A 17,884-nucleotide genomic window follows, 5' to 3' on the forward strand; every position below is an offset into this window, starting at 1 on the left:
GTTTTTGAACTATAGGATGCCCATTTCTTGAAAAATGTGAAAATACTTTACCCAACAGACATGTGCTTGTTTTATAAAACTCTTTGAATATCAGGGTACAATGAAATATGAGAGAAACAGGCATGGCTGCAATGTTAATTTAACACTATAATGTTTTTACAAAGGATATGGCTACTGGAGGAGTTACAGGAGCAGACATGATCCGTAACAAAGGAAATATAGACCTACGTAAATGAAAAGCTAAGATGGAATAGTTACAAGCTTTGAGAACTAAAAAATAACATACAACGAAATAGAACTGAAAACCACAAAAAGCAGCACAAATCCTATTAGTAACCTGCTATGCTAGCTTTCTGTTTGCAGACACTGATAGTACTGACCTATTGGGAGCTGCAAACACCACTGACCACACAGACTCAACTGTGACTGCACAAACAAGTTTCCACGTAGCTGTAGATGAGTCCAATTGTAATCAGCTGGAGAGTCTTACTTAGGGACGGGTACCTTTCACATTTGAAACGATACAGTACTAATGCCTGGTACCTGGGAAACAGTACCGGTACAAGGTACCAATTTTTGGTACTTTTGTGTATGTTTATGTGGTAATAAATACTAATTAAATATTTTATTTTTTTTTAAATCTCAAAGTTTTACAGTTAATATATTTTTTCTATAAGACAGACCTTGGAATGCTGTGTTCATGTCCAGCATGGAAAATCACCTACTCTTCTACTCCCTCACAGTCACAAGGATGTGTTTAGATACCTAAACATGGTACATTTTGATTTTACGTGAATCAGTACTTAATACTACAGGTGGAATTTGGTCAGTACCTATAAAAGTACCTTATTCAGTACCTATCCCTAGTCTTTCTACAGCGAATCAGTGGAATTTTGCTGATCTGGAGGATAAGCTGTGGAGAAAAAAAATTGACGTGCTAAAAAAAAACTGACTGCAATTTTGAAATCAGCCAATTTTAGTTTTAATCGGCATAAAAATCTAACTCAACAAAAAGTTTTTTTTCAACTTGCTCCCCAGTGTAATCTAATTCCATCCTTAAATGCATATGAATAAAGTGGATTCATTTATCTAGTTCAACAAATAATGAACTACAGCTGCTATTAGAAACAAAATCAAGCTGCTACTCAACTTACTTATTACTTGACTAAAAATCTAAACTTGAATACAAAAATCTGTTTCTCAGTGTATAAAACCAGTGTAATAAGCAAAGATGTTTGGCACATGGCATGGGTGTGGAGGGATACGTCAACCGTAGCTGCAATAAAAGATGCCAGGTGTGAATCGCATGTATAGTCGACTCATCAAGCTGCAAGGAGAGAAGAGTTCAATGCAGATACAGCAGACCAGTGCGACCATGCGTTCAGACTGTCCCCAAAAGGCTTCAAAGCAAGACAAAAGAAGGTAAAATAAAGAACACAAAAAGAGAATGCCATCACAGGATAAACGGCACCGATGGTTAGTAATGAAGTCAAAGTAAAATGTTGGTCCATTGCTGCTATACTCACGCAAGCGTATGAGCAGAATGTTCCAAATAAAAAGGAGACAGCACTCTGTCTACGGTGTCGGACTGTCGTGCCTGTGCGGGACATGTGTGAGGAAAATACAGCACCAGTGCTTTTGGGGACAAAACAGAAAGTGGTGAGGTGGGTTGTGGGTAGCTGTGAGGGGGTGGTGGGTAAGGCGGGGTGAGAAAGCAGGGTATTGGGGCAGTGAGGAGGTTGTGATAGTGATGTTGTTCTGGTTCATTCTGAGAGTTAGTAAGGTCTGGGTGGGTGGGTGGGAGCTCATGGGACGGGGTCTGGACTGGTTCAGTCTAACAGAGTTTCAGTTATGCAAACATTTAGACGTAAAGCTGCGCTCATGTAAATCCTGTAAGCCCTTCGACTGGTGGCTGGCAGCTACATGTCTGGATTAGGAGGGAATATTAAATTGGGAGCTGTATGAAAAAAGACAAAAGACTTTTTTAATAAACTGTTGCTCAAAAGTCTAAACCATGAATGTAGTGAAGCTATAAATTATCAGATGAACTTGAATCTACCAGATCTTTCAGTATTCATACTCCTCACAGTCTGTTCCATTATACCAACGCTACAATGATGTCATTTCTAAGTCCCAAAACCTGCATGTTTTTATTCTGGTCCATTATTGATCTTGAAGACTTAAGTTTGGGTCATCTCTCCCTCCAGAGAACCTACGCCTTACAGAAATGAATGTATAACTGAAACTTCAGTCTGCTCCTTGCGCTAAGCTCTTATGCATCTCCGATCTGGGTCACACCTCGTCAAGGCAGGTGAGGGGGGGGCGGATCTCCCGGATGGCAGGGACGGCATGGACCTCATGAGTGAAGAGTCGTGCGGGCGTTCAGTGGAGCGCGAGCGGGATGTGGGGCGCTCTATAGTGGGCCGCTGGTCTGCAGAGCGGGACCTGCTGTGATACTCGTGTCTATCCATTGCTCCGTGGTTCCTACAGAGGTCATTGAGAGATAAGCAGGCACTCAGTGGGGCCATGGCAGGGCAGGGACCATATGCTGGCAGGATGGACAGTATGTAGGGATGCACACCCGTCAAAGTGCACGCGGGGTCAAGCGGCACACCAGTTGATATGCATGTTTCAGACTGTTTTCAATTAAAGTCAATGTGAAAATCAGCTGTGCTTGAGTTGTCAAATTTGACCACATTAAAGGTTTTTGCAATGGGTACGATATTCACCAAGATCATTGAGATGCCAATTAGTTTTAAGTCATGACATTTGAAATGTTTCAACTAGGGATAGACCGATTGTCAGCTGGGCCAATATCGGGGCCGATATATGGCATTTTGAGGTATATCGGCATCAGCCTTTTTTTTTTAAATCCGACGGCGGATAAAAAAAACTGCCAATCAGCAGTGCAGTTATTACAGTTATTGCAGTTACATTGGCATTTTAGAAAGCTTTGTTTACTGTAGGAAACTTTAGCTATTTATTTTTTAAAGTTTTCATTTAACTTTATAAAACATGCTGCTGAGCCTAGGAGCTGTTTAATAAACTAATGCTTCAAGATATATGAATGAAGATAAGTGTTGGAGTTTGGATTGTTCAATATTTTGACACCAATATTTTCACTTTGACACCAATATTTTCACTTTGACACCAATATTTTCACTTTGACACCAATATTTTCACTTTGACTGCAAATTAATATCAGCTTCAAATATTGATTATCAGCCTCCTTGACTACAAATAATCAGTATCGTTATCGGCCCACAAAAATCAATATCGGCCTATCCCTAGTTTCAACTGCCATTTTGGAATTTATAAAAAGCAAATAGTGCAACTTCTGGCTTATCGTTAGCATCGATGCACAGTCTAAAGTTCTCCCAAGCTTATTTCACAGGTGTTGGTCATTTGGAAAGGAGACTAAGGTGATCCTGCTTTGTGATTGGTTCCTGTAAAGCTGAGAAAAACTAAGGCCACAGATCACATGGAATTGTCAGGGACCACATTCCTACAAACGCACAGCTATCATAAGTGTTTTTGGCACAGTGAAGATGAAGGCAAATCTTGTTGATTTAAAAAGCTGTAGAAAAGAAAGCTGGGTGAGAGTTCTCAAAGGGAAGATCCATGAAAGTTTACAGGGGTCAGGATAAACTCACAGTGAAACAAGAGAAAAGTAAGACAACTGTAACAAACTGCACACATTAAAAATATCAACCTTTGGCCACAGGTGTTAAAAGCATGCACTCTGTTTGAAAATATGCAAAAATTTAGTAAATGACACTTCCTCAAACTCAAGCCCTCAAGCTTTTTTGTTCTTTACAAAGCAAACAATATAAATCAAAGCATTAAAATGTTTCTTCTTATTAAGGTGCAAAGGACAAGCTTGTGTCTACACAAACAGAGGTGTGAGATTCTCCTAACAAGGCTGAAAGACACTAAAAGACATTTATGATTCATTTTTAATTCCAACTTTGAGATTCCATAAAATTGCATTAAAATGTAAATTTAATAGTTGATATTGTAAAAGTCTTGTAGTGTCAGTAGCCTTTAAATTATGAAAAATTGTCCAGTAGAGGAGATATCTTTTTTTTTTTCAGATATCAAAACAAAGTCCCATCAGCCAATGACCTGCTGTTATTTTTAATCAAAGAATAGTCAACGTCACTGTTTAAGGATTCACTCTGAGAGGATGTTATTGTTGTTGAAAAGTTTGTGATGAAACTCTGTTTTTTTTTTACTGATACACCCTTCTTAAAGAGTTATATGATGGATATAAGTACAGTACAACTTCCACTGTGTGAAAAGTGAAACCAAAACTTTCTTCTGTTCAGTTTTTAACAGTGTGTATTTCAGGCTTTCACAAAATACACTCGAGGGGATGGAATCAAACATCAGGATCATGAAAAACCTTTTCCTATGTTTTGAGCAAACATCACTCAAACATCACTTCAGATCTTACTTCTGACTTTACTCTTCAAAGTGTATTTATAATATTCCTCGTGGGAAACACTGGGAAGCCCATCAACTGTCCGCTCTGGGAGCTCAAACTAACAGAAAGGGGGTAGAGGATGAGGGCTGTTGTCAGTGGGTATCTAGGCTATAGACCGGGCCTGACGTCAAGCCAAGCTGGCCCTCGGGCAAACTCTGTGGCGCTTTAATAAAGTCGCTCAGGCTCTTGGGCGGGGTTCTGAGGACTCATCACTTTTTTACTCCTGGAGAGGAGAGAAATGGCACAAATGTCACGTTACTCCTGACTGAAAGCCAGATGGCAGCAGGCAGAAGATTGAAGACGGAGAAAAGTGGAGTCATTTACAGCATTTGGGAGCAATGTGGCTTCTTTCTTTTTATTGGTGCATCAGAATGCTGGCATGGATCCTGGAGATGGATGGGCGTCAGCATGCTTAGAAAGGCCCGGCAGCCCATTCTGGCCAGACACAAAAAGCCACGGGGCGGACACAGAATTTACAAAGCTACTGTGCAGCCCAGAGCAATGCATCAGAGATGCCATTGTAAAGGTGTGCAGTAAGCAGCTGCAAATAGCATGTAAAAGAGGACAACACCAAAAACCACACACACCACTGACCAACATACTGCTGCTGGTACATGGGTACATAAACAGGTAAAGACAGTCAGGTGGTGGCCAGTAATAAACTCCACAACCAGAATACAAACAGCTGACAGCAGCAACACATATAAAGCTCTGAACCTCGTCACACGGAGGCGGTTGTGTATTCATGTTTTACACCAACAACTTCAGAGCTGTGATGACTTTTCAACAAAAACCGATATCAGACGGATATCATTTTCTGTCATCACGTTCATGGGTCACGGATAAAAGAAAAATAGACCAGGGACAAATTTTGGGAGACCACAAGATGCCGGTTGCACGGATGCAGTGCAGGTCAATACCTCTCGTAGTCAAAGTCGGAGGAGTAGGCGCCCTCAGAATAGGCACGGGCCATCCTAGTGGAACGCAGTAACCTGACTGCTTCCTCCCGACAGATCGGGTACACGCGGTGGTTGCGGCTGCCAAAGAAATATCACAACTGGTGAGCATGTTTTAAGAAGGGAGAGGGTCACAAAAACCTGCAAAAGAAGCAATGGTGTAAACAGGAGACTCTTAGTGAAGACCTGCTCTGTTTGACCCCGCAGATCTCAAGTTAACGTCACACTTTAAAACTAATGGATCAACTTGTTGGGAGGAGAAACCACCTCTGCTGGACAAAACTTCACAGATACCACACATTATCCATTTTCAGTATTGCCATATCACAGTCACTTCTTTGCTGAATAAGATGAAGAGAAACTGGATCACCAAAAGATCACACTGGCCCTTGTGATAACACATTTTTAGCACATTGAGAGGAGTGAATGGAAATGACTTGGGTGATGAAACAGAGAATAAGCAATGCTGATACAGGATAGAGAAGCTTTCAGAGCTCAGAGTCACAGTAAATCTGAAAAGTGACACACTTAATGTATATATTTGATCATTTTGCAGAAGAAATATATACACTGTGAATGAAAAGGTAATAAAACGTGTTCAGTACATCTAAAAAATCACACCATATCATTTAGTGTCGACTTTGATGCAAAGCTAATAGTGGATAAATGTTGAGAGACTGTTGTGAGGTAGAAATTTGCATTTACATCAGTGAAAGAAAACATGCCAAAGTGTCTGTGCCATGTGTATGTGGCGCCAATTGTAAAGTTGCACACATAACGTTTCTCCACATTTAGCTCTAAAATATCACATTTTGGTAACACTTTACTTTAGTGCTCCACAAATTTCATCGCACTTAGATAATAATCAGACAATTCTTTTTCTTAGTTCTTTGAAATTACCCCCAAAATTGTATGAGGGATTTGGTGAAAATTGGCATATAACTTCTGTCCAGATTCTGTTTTGCAGTGCGCCTGTACTCATGGTGTCTATCACAATCGGGTAAGGCCAATTTACAACCCCACTCTTGATAAATATCACATCTGAAGCCTTCAGTTGTATCATGTTAAACATTATAGGCCTACTCATAAAGGTTTATCATTTTGCATGTGATTTCAATTCAACAAACTGGGTACTAAAGAACTTGGTGAAATTAAATAACAAATAGCTAACTATCGACTGCTTATTGGGAAACTGAATTATTCACTGAACATTTCAAAGGTAGCTATCAGAGGAGACAATGAACTTAACTTCTGTATAAAAGAACTAAGCAGCTGTTTATCACCTGCTTTCTGGAAATAGCAGAGACTTTGGGATACTTCTAAAAACATTTTGTGGTGGGTTGTGATTGAATTTCAAATAATTTATTTGTTAATTTGTTTATTTGTTTCTTCACCTTCTTACCTTGCAATTTGGAGTAAGTTTCAAAGAAACTGGAGAAAAAAAAACAGTAACCTACCAATTGTGACTTGAAACAACATATTTGGACATTATCTTAGAGAAGTTATGTGCTACTTTCAAAGAAATAAGAAAAAACTTTGTTTAATTATTACCTAAGTATGATGAAATTTGCAGACCTCTAAAGTAAAGTCTTACTCACTTTTTATGCCGATTTGAAGATTATATTTCTTAAATATTATATATATATATATATATATATATATATATATATATATATATATATATATATATATATATATATATATATATATATATATATATATATATATATATATATATATATATATATATACAAAATGTTCCATAAATGTTGTCAATAAATATTCTCATTTTAAATATTTAGCTACATTTCTATACATTTAGTTTTCATTCTAAATTTTTAGCAAATATTTCCATAATTATTTTGTCAAGATTTTTGAATCTTTAGCAAAGATTTTAAAACATTTGCTATGATTTCTAAATATGAAGTCAAGTTTTCTAAATCTTAAGCTATAATTTTTAAATTCTGAGCAAGTATGTAAATCTACATTCCTGCCTGCTGATAGCACCAAAATCAAAGTTTGAGCGATCCAGCTGAGCTGGATTTGAGAATGTCAAGCCCAACTGCAATCACAACACTCTGTAAATTTTGTTCTTAATGGCTGATAAAGCTGACTGTGCTTGACTTTTTCAACATTCTGCTTGGCTGGATCACTACCTCCAACTTCTACTGTGGAGCTTCTGGAGGGCGGGAGTGTGAATTTGCATATTGGCTAAATATTAAGAAAACTTTGCTTAAGATTTAGAAATCTTGACTTAATATTTATAAACCTTAGCAAATATTTGAAAATCTCAGCTAAATACTTTAGATTGAAAACTAAATTTTTAGACACATAGCTAAATATTTAGAATTAGGATATTTATTTATTTAACATTAAGATAAAACATTCAACATTTACATATAACATTTGACAAATATATTTCACAAATATTTTTCTAAATCTATATAAAAAGTGCTGTTGCAGAGCTAAATGTGGAGAAATATTATTTGTAGAGTGTGCAACTTCACAATTGGCGCCCCATACATGTGTTCTTCGCCCAAATGAAAGATTTCCTCATAGATAACAGAGGATTGTGGGTTTGAACGTGTATTTTTAAGGGTGGGCTTCATGCTCTCTGAGTCAGAGTTCTACCTTGAGTCCTCTTGAGGATCATCACTAGGCTGAGTATGTCTGGTACGAGGTAGGGTAAGAAAATGGCTGCAACCACATGGAAGAAGGAGAGAAGAGATGGATCTGAGATGGCACCAAAGAAGAAGTCGAGGAAGACGAGGAGGAGGAGAGGAGCAAGGGAGAAACGAGGCAGACAGATGGAGGGGTGAGAAAACAGAGGGGAGACAGCCAGAGATTTCTCAAAGAAGCAGGATGTGAAGAGAAAGAGAAAGCTCATAGGAAAGGTTGATGTAACAGTTTCAAAGAGAGAAAAAAACAGGCGGATAGGAGGATAAGGGAGGGTGAGAAACTGGTGAGATGTCTCTCTCAGCTTCAGCACATGGACAGATGAAAGTGGTTCACTGAACACTGCAGCAGAGTCATGGAGGACGGAAGAGTCTGGACAGTGTATGGTCCAAACACCTAAACCCTCTGGATGTTTCTTCTCCTGGATGATCAAAAAGTTACACCAAGCATACTTCACAGGATTTCACTTCCTCACAGACATTTCTAACAGATTCAGAGCCCTAAGAAAATACAGCGAAAATGACGCAAGTACTGAAAAATCAAACACCAGCCTCAGAAAATGCTTTACAAATTCAACTGGCTGTTTCTTCTCTTTTTAATCAATGCTGTTTTTCAAAGACAACGTTAGATTTACTGTGACTTATTCCCCGTGTCATTTTCAGCTGTTTTCAATAAATAACAGGACACTGTTAATTAAAGCAGAGGAAATACATTCAAGTGAGCACTGTCCCAGACAATTTAGATAAGTGCATTTTCTGCGTCTGACACTGATTTAGGCCAAGGCTCAGAATATCAAATAAAGTTAATTGGACAGGGAAAAGTAGCTGCAGCCTGGCAGTGCCAAGGCTATGATTGGACTCTTGGAGCAACATTTTCCAACCCTCACAAAAATAAGTGCTGATGGAGGATAACTGACCACTTCCCCTTGACCACCTCCTCCTCCTCCTTAAAGAAAGTAAGCTACATGCAAATACTTACACCGCATGCAGCATAAGCCAGGGACGGAGCCAGGATTTCAATTTTGGGTGGGCCAAACCAATTCGGGGTGGGCCTTAAATCACAGAAGTTAGTAAATAACTACAGATACTGTTACTATGTACGTTTAAAAGCAGATTTGGTTGCTTTTTGATCCTTTAACACTTGATAAAACTCAAGTGCATCAGTGGCTCTTAATGGTATCAGCCAAAAAGTAGTGCTCCAACGCCTCAGCTTTCCATGTGTTTCAGGCTGTAAGAGCAGCAACATTAACCAAAGTTAAATAAAAGACTGCAGCCTTTCCCAAAATCTTTCTCTAGTCCTATTGGTATAACATAAGGCTGAATGAACCAACAGTTTGAAAGATTGTCAAACTTGGCTCATTTTACTAAAACAGGGCTTTAAACAATAACTAACTGAGCGTAAAGTTTTATTTTTTTTCCCCCTAAAACTGAATAAAAAAAAAAAGATCAATAATAGTACTTAAAAAATTCAATGAAAAGTCTGAGGTGGCCTGCCAGAAAGTGGGTGGGGCCCCCCATGACGCCGCCCCTGGCACAAACAGCACTGGCTCCATATTTTAACACTTAGTTTGTACTGAATGTGGCTCTGCCATTCTTCTTAAAGAGGTTTGGAGCGCTGCTGTGCTGAGTGCACATGACTGAGGGAGTCAGAAGAAGAGGATATTTCTCAACATTGGATCAGGTTAAAGTTATCTCTCATAGAGATTGGAAAAAGTTGCTCCCTGAAAGCAGGAATACCAGTAAGCCCCGACAGAAGTCCCAAAGAGTTCAAAGCAGACAGCATCATGCATACAGGTATGCATGCATAAAACCTCCCTGTACGTCTACACCTCATCAGCCCCCGCTTGTGCGTGTCAGCATTTCTTCATGCATGCCAGTGCATGTACATGCATCTACTGCACACAAGCTGAAGCGGGAGTGTGTGTGTGTACCTGTCAGGTGAGTAGTTATCTTCAGACACACTGTGACGGTCCACTCTAGTGGAGGAGCTGTACTGAGAAGGCCTAAGGTCAAAGGCTGGGTCCAGACTTCTGCTGTGTAACAGAAGCGGACTGAATCACCCCCTTTGCACTTCTCACACCACACACTTCCACTGGGGCGCCTCGATGTGCACGTGAGGCATTTAAACTAACCCACAAGAGAGAATATATCCCACATAGGGGATCTGATATTTGGCTTTAAGGACAGCAGCTCCTCACACTACAAACATATGAGTGACAGAGTTTAAATGCTTATTTTCTAGAGTAATGTGCAGTAGCTTTTGGTTTAGCTAAGTTAATCAAGCATGTGTTAGCCTCTGTATATCAGGATTAAGGCATCAACCAACAAGAGTAAGTTTGTTAGTAAAAGATGTTAATAGGGTAGAAAGTACATCCATGTCAGGAACAAAAAGGAAACATTGTGCTGGAGGTCAGCCCAGCAGAGAGCCGAGCTTTAGTTACCTGGAGGGAGGGGGAACACTGGGAGAGCGCGACCGCGCTCGATTGATATCAGCCGACCGAGAACAGTGATTAGAGGACATCACCTGCTCAGGGACCGACAACGTGGAGCTCTGGAAGTCTCTGCCATTTGGCCGGTAGTCTGTGAAGAGAAGAGCAGACAGAGAGGGATGGTTCTGCATAAATATATCTCCAAAAACTCTGCAGTGGTGCACATTTTCTTTTTTTTTTTTTGTACAAACATAACACCCTGTGAGCTCCCCATATCTTTCAGAGGGTGACAAATAAAAACCTGGAACAGAAATGAAAATAAAGACAGCATGTCACAAATCAAATTTAACTTAACTCATCAGAGAAGGAACAGACTGAGCTTTTTTAGTTAGACTGATTACTTAACTGCAACAAAACTTATAAATCCTATTAAGCTGACTCTCTTAACATCTGTACTGCTGTCTTTACGTTGTACATTAAACATGAAAACAACCTTTGAAAATCTGAAATTATATAATGACTTTTCTTTGCAAGACTGATTAGTCCACTGAACTCGAAAGAGTTCATTAACCTGTAATCAGACGTGGCTCAGCTACAGTTAAGGTCAATGCTTAGCACCATTAAAGCTGATTGATATTCAATCGAGTGTAAAGCACATTAAAATGAGTTAAAGAAAACCATGAATTAGATTTCTAAAAAGGTAGGAAAATTGAAGGTAATGATAGAGAAATGGAGAGTTTCACGTGAAGAAGTTGGATAGATTGATATATCATGTTTTCATTTTGACAGAAACTAGCAGCTTGAAACATTGAACTATAAGGATCTGTGAGGCTGTTCCAAACAAACTACTCAGATTTTAGAATTCAAACTATCGTCATTTACTGATACACTTAATCTTTACACTAGGGATGCTTCAATACTGATCAGTAGTATCGATCGGTATGAGTGGGAAGAGATCCGTGGTGCCGATTTTGTCTTTTTCCCAGCGCTCTTTGCTACTTGATTGAAATGTTGCCTCTGATGCTCTTGCCTTGTTTTTTGCTGCATTACCAGTCTACAGGGTATAAAAGTTTGTAATTGAAAAGAGCTTGTGTACATTCTGAAGAATTATTTTTTATGGTAAATATTTAAATATTTCATGGTATAATAATTTCATCTACTCATTTTTTGCTTTTTACCTAAAACATTACCAGTCTTATCTCACAGTAGAGTATGCAGGTTATTATTCAACACCGGTATCTGATCAGTATCGGTATCGGTCAATTCCAAAGCCCAGGGTGTCAGAATCGGAACCAGGAAAGTTGGGTCGGTAGATCCCTACTTCATGTAATTTGTTATTACATATTCTATTAAAGTGAAAAAAAAAACTGTGTTAATCGTGAAGGGGGTATTTGGTCATTGCAGCATCACAGATATAAGTAACATTTAAGACAGAGTGGGGAAAAAACAGAGTACTTAAACAATAACAACAACAAAAAACAGGACTCCTTAAAAAATAACAAAGTATAATTGAGTGAAATAAATATCAAGTTAGAGTGAATACAGAGTAGCTCCACACCTGGTTTATGTGATTCATAAAGTAACGGCTATAGGAAAAGTAACTTGTGTGAATAAGGTGCAGAAAAAGATCTTCCAAAAAAGAGTGCGATTTCAATATTTAAAGTAAAAAACTTTTCTGTAGCAGCTCTACACGGTAACATAGAGCCAAATGAAACATAGATTGTCTCTTCTGATATGCTGCACCATGCATGAGTACAGCCAATTAAGCATAGCGTAGGAGACTACTAATAATTTGATCTTACTTCAGCTATATAAGTGCATAAACAGAAAACAACAGGACGAGAACAACAACAACAACAACAACAGAGTAGTGTGGACCACAGGAAGGCTAGAAACTACTTTGTGGAAGCTAATGGAGATCCAAACACAGAATAAAGAATAAATAAAGACAGAAGATTACACTAATGTATTTTTCCGAAGCATAAGATTCACTTCTGTAACTCCTCTACATCTCTCAGAAGCAATCAACAATGGTAGCTGAAAAGATGACATAACTGTATTGTACGTGTTAGTGAGAATACAGTATATAAGGATATTATCAGGTCATATTTGAAGTTAATTACGTCAGAGAGTTGATGCAAAGACTGCAGGATAAACAGGCGTGAGGTGGAGTCTCAGTAAAGAATCAGAGGGGCATCCCCTCCACAGAGGATGAAGAGAGGGGGGCTGGCATGGCGAGGCAGGGAGTGTCTGATGAGAATGTTAAAGAGGCTGGAGGAGGGTTTTCCTCTGATACAGAATCATCAGTGAGGTCCTGCCAATGTCTGTCCTCTAGCTGTCCGTCTGTCTGGAAAAAAGTGACTTAATCTATTTTCATTTCAGCACCCAGCCCCCTTTCTGTGGCCTTATCTGCTCATAGGGAAGTACAGCATGACCATGTCCTCAACCTAAAGGACAGGCAGACGTCAAACTAATGACTTTCTACCTTTTTCAGTGTTATTCTCTTCCAGTTCTGGATTATTATTCTACATGCTCATGTTTCAGGCACTTTTCATTCTTCCTCTGCACTTGTCTGAAGATTTCTTCCAGGTAACAGCTCTGCTGCTCCTTTTTGGATGTGCAGCGTGGGTGTGCTGCTGAAGTCTTGTGAGTACAGCAGAACAGGAGCTTGCAGTGCAGAGGCAGACAGAAATCTCAGAGCTCTGCTGCTGATGGGCTGCAGCATTTTAACCTGCTGCTCAGCTATATAACAGGGTTTTTAGGGTTTAAGTCTGGGACGTATTCGAAGGGTAATGATGTGAAGGAGGTTGTGTGAAGGGAGTAAACAAAAAGATAAATACACAGCATGAGAAGCCAGTTTATCACTACACCTCTTCACAGTCTCTTTGCCGTTTCCTTTTTCAGATTTCACCAACTTGCTGTTGACAACTTGACTTACCTGTTATTACCCCCACACCATCTTCACAATCATAGTCCGAAATCTCACTGTCACTTATCCTCTGGGATCCTTGGGAAGAAAAAGGAAGAGAAGTGAGGAGGTGAAGAATCAAATGTGGAGAGATGAGACACACAGGGATGAGATGAGAGTGGGTCATTTTCTTTCCTGTGTTGTTATATGAACCCATCCTTTGTGATAGGCCTACCTGCCTGTCAACTCTGATAAATAAAGCTGCATTTCACTGCAAATCTCTCTTCATCTTTCCTCTTGACACTTGAAAAAAGACACATTCAATCCCTCAGTGTACATGTAGAGGTTGCAGAGCTGATATGGTTTACAGCTCTCCTTTCAGTTGCCTTGTCCCCCCTCTCCTTGCCCTACCTCTTGAAAGTATGACCCCCTCCTTCCTGCTGCCCCCTCCTGCCTTCACTATTCAGTCATCTTAAATCAACTGGGCACATGTGCCTTATCAGAAATGACAAGTGCTGCACTCTGGCACTGCTGCTCCCAACCCCTCATCTCAGTTGGCTGGAGACTTTTTACAGCTGTCAGCTCTTTCACCTCACTCTCACACAAACACCCTGAAAACCATCCTGGTTGTGGAGGCAGCCAGGCCCAGAGTATCCAGCAGGGAGAGTACAGTAAAGCTGTGCTGCAGTACATGAACTAGAGACACTTCAGCAATGGTATGTTTACAAAAAAAAAAAAAAACAGTGATTCTTCAATTTCCTCAACTTCTGCTCTGGATGATTCAGAATAGTAAAGTTTCACACAGGACTCACAAAGTTATCTACACCCACGTAGGAACAATTTTATAAACTTATGCACACCCAAACACAAAAACACAAGCAAAGCAGAATGAGCCATAAGGTTAGCTGATATTTTGTTCATTTTTAAAAGGAAAAATATTAATATCAGGAACAATGAAACTGAATAAACACGATGGGAGACGGGCAAGTGGTCAGACTAAGAAAAGGGTTTTTGAATTTGTCAATTAGCTCTGGGCTCTTTTGCAGTTTTGCAGGACATGGTTGGTTTCAGGGTGGGATTGAGATAGTGGGGACCACTGTGTCCTTAATCTCTGTTTCCTTGGAGGGTGCAAATGTGCTGTAGCCTGAATGGATTTCCAACATGTGGTGTAAAATTGACAAGTTTATCGCACCAACTTGCACCCTTCATGGAAAGAGGGAAGAGAGTGAGGGGACGAGGATGCCTCTCTGAAGAGGAGTGGAGGACACGCAGAGGCTCCTCAGAGCTGCGCTGCTTTTACCTGAGTTCTGTGAATATGAGCCTTTGTCTGTGAAAGCAGAAGCAGTGAGGTAGATGTGACATAGAGATACAAACTCAGACACAGAAACTTTTTAAAACTCAAAACAGTTTGTGATTGACCAGTGGACCTTGATTTTAATCCCCCTTTTATTGACTGTTTATTCTTTCCATTTGTAAAGGCCTTTGTAACCTGTTTTGAAAAGTGCTTTATAATGAAGTCAGTCCCCTACAAATCAAAAAGTTTGGAGTTCAGTCTCAGTCTTGCTGTCTACAAAGTAGGGCTGAACGATTTTAAGAAAAGATTGAATTGCGATTTTTCTTGCAGATATTGTGATTTCAATTCGATTCACGATTTTCTTCAAATTAAGCTTTGGGATATTCACATGTAGGGCCAAACGATTTTAGGAAAATATCAAATTTTTCTGGCAGATATTGCAATTCACGATTTTTTAATCATCAATAGTGATGATAAATAATCTGTTTTCATCAACTTCTACTCCTAAACAGAGGCTTTGTGTTGTTGACCTGCTTACCAGCACTTTTAACATATAGATTGTCTACAAATTTGTAAGACAGAATGTGTATAATACTTGACACAACAGATCCTGAGTCAGTCAGGAGCGCTGCAAAAAATTGCTGCTTTGGCGATCTCAAAATTGCATTGTCTAAAATTGCGATTTCGATCTGAAAACGATAAATTGTTCAGCCCTACTACAAAGGTATGACACTCAACCTGAACTATCCCCATTGGTGCCAGTGCTGTGTGACTGGGATTGGTTAATACTGATGGGGTAATAGCCTCCGCCATCAGTGTATAAATGTGGTGTAAAAGGGTAAATGTGACAAAAAACTGCTTTGCTTGAAGAGTAGTGGAGCACTTTGTGAACACAGTCTGTTTACCATTAGTGATACCAGTAGAAGTAGCTAGTAAGAAAACATCTGTGATGTTATAAAATAAAAATGGAGCACTGGGTGAAATATAGCTGTATCGTTACAGACATAACCTGATTATTGAGAAACCAGGAGTTCAGTCCAGACAGTTTTTGTAACCAGACCAGTGTGGTTTCTTTTTTCTTGCAGTCTTCTTCAGAAGAGTCATGTGGTGTTGTTGTGACTCATCTCTCCTCTTAATTACAGATGGTCAGTTGTCCTACATGAAGTAGCAGGATGACCATGCCCCCTGTTGTCCAACAGTTTTAGGACAGTATCCCAGGTGTGTGACAGCATGTAAACGCCCCTTATCCCTGTTTACCATCCTCTCTGCCTTCTCCCTGATCCCTATATACTCCTTTATCCAACGCTGGGACTTTTTGCTCTTTAAGTAGACAGTAAACTGGGATGAGGGACATTTCATACTGTCCCAAATCCCACTGGTCTGGGTAAAAGAACTGTCTAACTTTGTCATGAGGTGCCAGACCAAATAAACCTTTTTGGACTGCAATTTGGACACGACTACTACATTACCAGATCTACCCAGGTTCGAGACCGTTGTGCGTGCATGCATGCCAGGACTTCGAGGGTGGGCTGAAAAGTTCGTAGCCTGACTAGGAATGAGTTATGCCATAGTGATAAAACTTGTCATGCATTGAATTCAACATTTTATGACACCTACAGCATGGTTTATTTTCAGATTAACTGGCGCGGGTTCAGTGTTTGAGGACTTTGAAAAGTAGAACCAGAGACATTTTGTGAATATTTTTTTAAAAACATCTGCAGAAAAAGGGGTTGACCCTCAAGAAAATTCACGCCAACATTGTTCATACATTAGGAGATGATGCTCCAGCTTTATCAACTCTGAAAAAGTGGGCAGCTGATTTCAAGAAGGGTAGGGAGAGCCTTGAAGATGACCCAAGGTCCTGACATTCTGCCACAGCAACAACGAAGAAAACACTGACCGTGTTAAAAAAAATTAACCATGCTGTAGGTGTCAGAAAATGTATCTGACACCCACAGACATATAAATGTTTGTAATGCATGCCAAATTTCATCACTATGGCATAACTCCTTCCTCATCAGGCTATGAACTTTTCAGCCCATCCTTGTAAGTAGAGTGCTAGTGAGCATGTTAAAAAAAGCTAAAACTTTGGCTACACTTAGATAAACACTGCCCACACTGCTCAAATTCACATTATGAAAATATTAAAGATTTCATTCACCTTAAATACATTGTTTAATTTGCAAATTCAACAAAACATACTTCAAATAATTGTACTTGTAAATAAAGGTTTATAAATACAGCTGCACTTGGTTTAGATCACCTCTAGTATGTTTGGTGACATTTTTTTTCTCATCACAGAGACATTGAACACAGTAAAACCTCTGTGTTCCTCCCTCTGTGTCTCGCTGGGATATTGGGAACTTACTAATACACAGAGTAGGGATTTCAGCTTGCAGTCTCAAAAGTAAGTAATAAATAAAAAAAGCTGACCTCACCTTGTTGGCATCTTTGAGTGTGCACAGAATATGTTATATCTCCCTGCGTTATGTTTTCTCTGCTGAATGGTCACTCTAAAAAGTACATCATGTGTTCTGTGGCGTGCGTCAGAGACAAAGAGGTTTACGTACTCTGCAGCCGCCGTGTTGGACTCTCTCCGTGGAGCTGCCTGCGCTGAGCGTTCGGGGAGGCACGTGGGAGTGGGATGGAGGACACGTCGTGGGTTTGTAGCTTGTACCAGTGCGGCTCATCATCCAGAAGAGCAGTCTCTAGTTCAATGAGGATCTGTAAAAGGAGAAAAGCCAGGTAATCAGGTGTGTTCTTCTCAGGCATGGAGTGCGTCTCAGTGTTTTTGCTACAGGTGAAGGAGTCTTTGACTTTCACTGTGTAGAAATTAAAATGTAGCACATGTCTGGCGTTAGTATGTCATGTTCCCTCGGCCTCTTCTCTCTCTGGTACTGTCAGTAGGGTATGTGTTATTATTTATTATTTTATTTATTGAACTTATTAATACTGAGTGCCTTTATGTCTCGGTTATGGCAAGTTGTCGTATCAAACAGCCTCAACACGTGTATGTGTTAAAGAAGAATGCACATCGATACTCGAAAGCTAAAACACAGTAAAAATATGTTATTGACTTAAACATTCACTGAGGTGTGAACTGAGGGAGGTGAATCATACAGGCAGGCTAACAGGT

At 39.7% G+C, this 17,884-nt stretch overlaps 1 protein-coding gene across 50 annotated transcripts in view; it reads right to left on the reverse strand.

Moving 5' to 3' along the window:
- Positions 1 to 17,884, reverse strand: part of rims2a (regulating synaptic membrane exocytosis 2a) — a 196,227-nt gene that overhangs the window by 58,188 nt on the left and 120,155 nt on the right. For 14 of the 50 annotated variants that reach the window (XM_074683225.1, XM_074683252.1, XM_074683234.1 and 11 more), the window contains 6 exons: positions 17,319 to 17,472; positions 13,485 to 13,553; positions 10,559 to 10,697; positions 10,049 to 10,150; positions 5,407 to 5,523; positions 2,299 to 2,484 (listed from right to left, as the gene is read on the reverse strand). In XM_074683225.1, coding sequence (XP_074539326.1) covers positions 2,299 to 2,484; positions 5,407 to 5,523; positions 10,049 to 10,150; positions 10,559 to 10,697; positions 13,485 to 13,553; positions 17,319 to 17,472 — 767 coding nt within the window. Of the gene's footprint in view, positions 1 to 2,298; positions 2,485 to 5,406; positions 5,524 to 10,048; positions 10,151 to 10,558; positions 10,698 to 13,484; positions 13,554 to 14,754; positions 14,782 to 17,318; positions 17,473 to 17,884 lie in introns of all 50 variants that reach the window. The other 36 variants (XM_074683217.1, XM_074683215.1, XM_074683203.1 and 33 more) reach the window with 13 other exon arrangements.

Source organism: Halichoeres trimaculatus, unplaced genomic scaffold (genome assembly GCF_033239565.1).
Source record: "Halichoeres trimaculatus isolate MK-OKI-2021-1 unplaced genomic scaffold, fHalTri1.1 fHalTri1_scaffold_12, whole genome shotgun sequence".
NCBI classification, from domain to species: domain Eukaryota; kingdom Metazoa; phylum Chordata; class Actinopteri; order Labriformes; family Labridae; genus Halichoeres; species Halichoeres trimaculatus.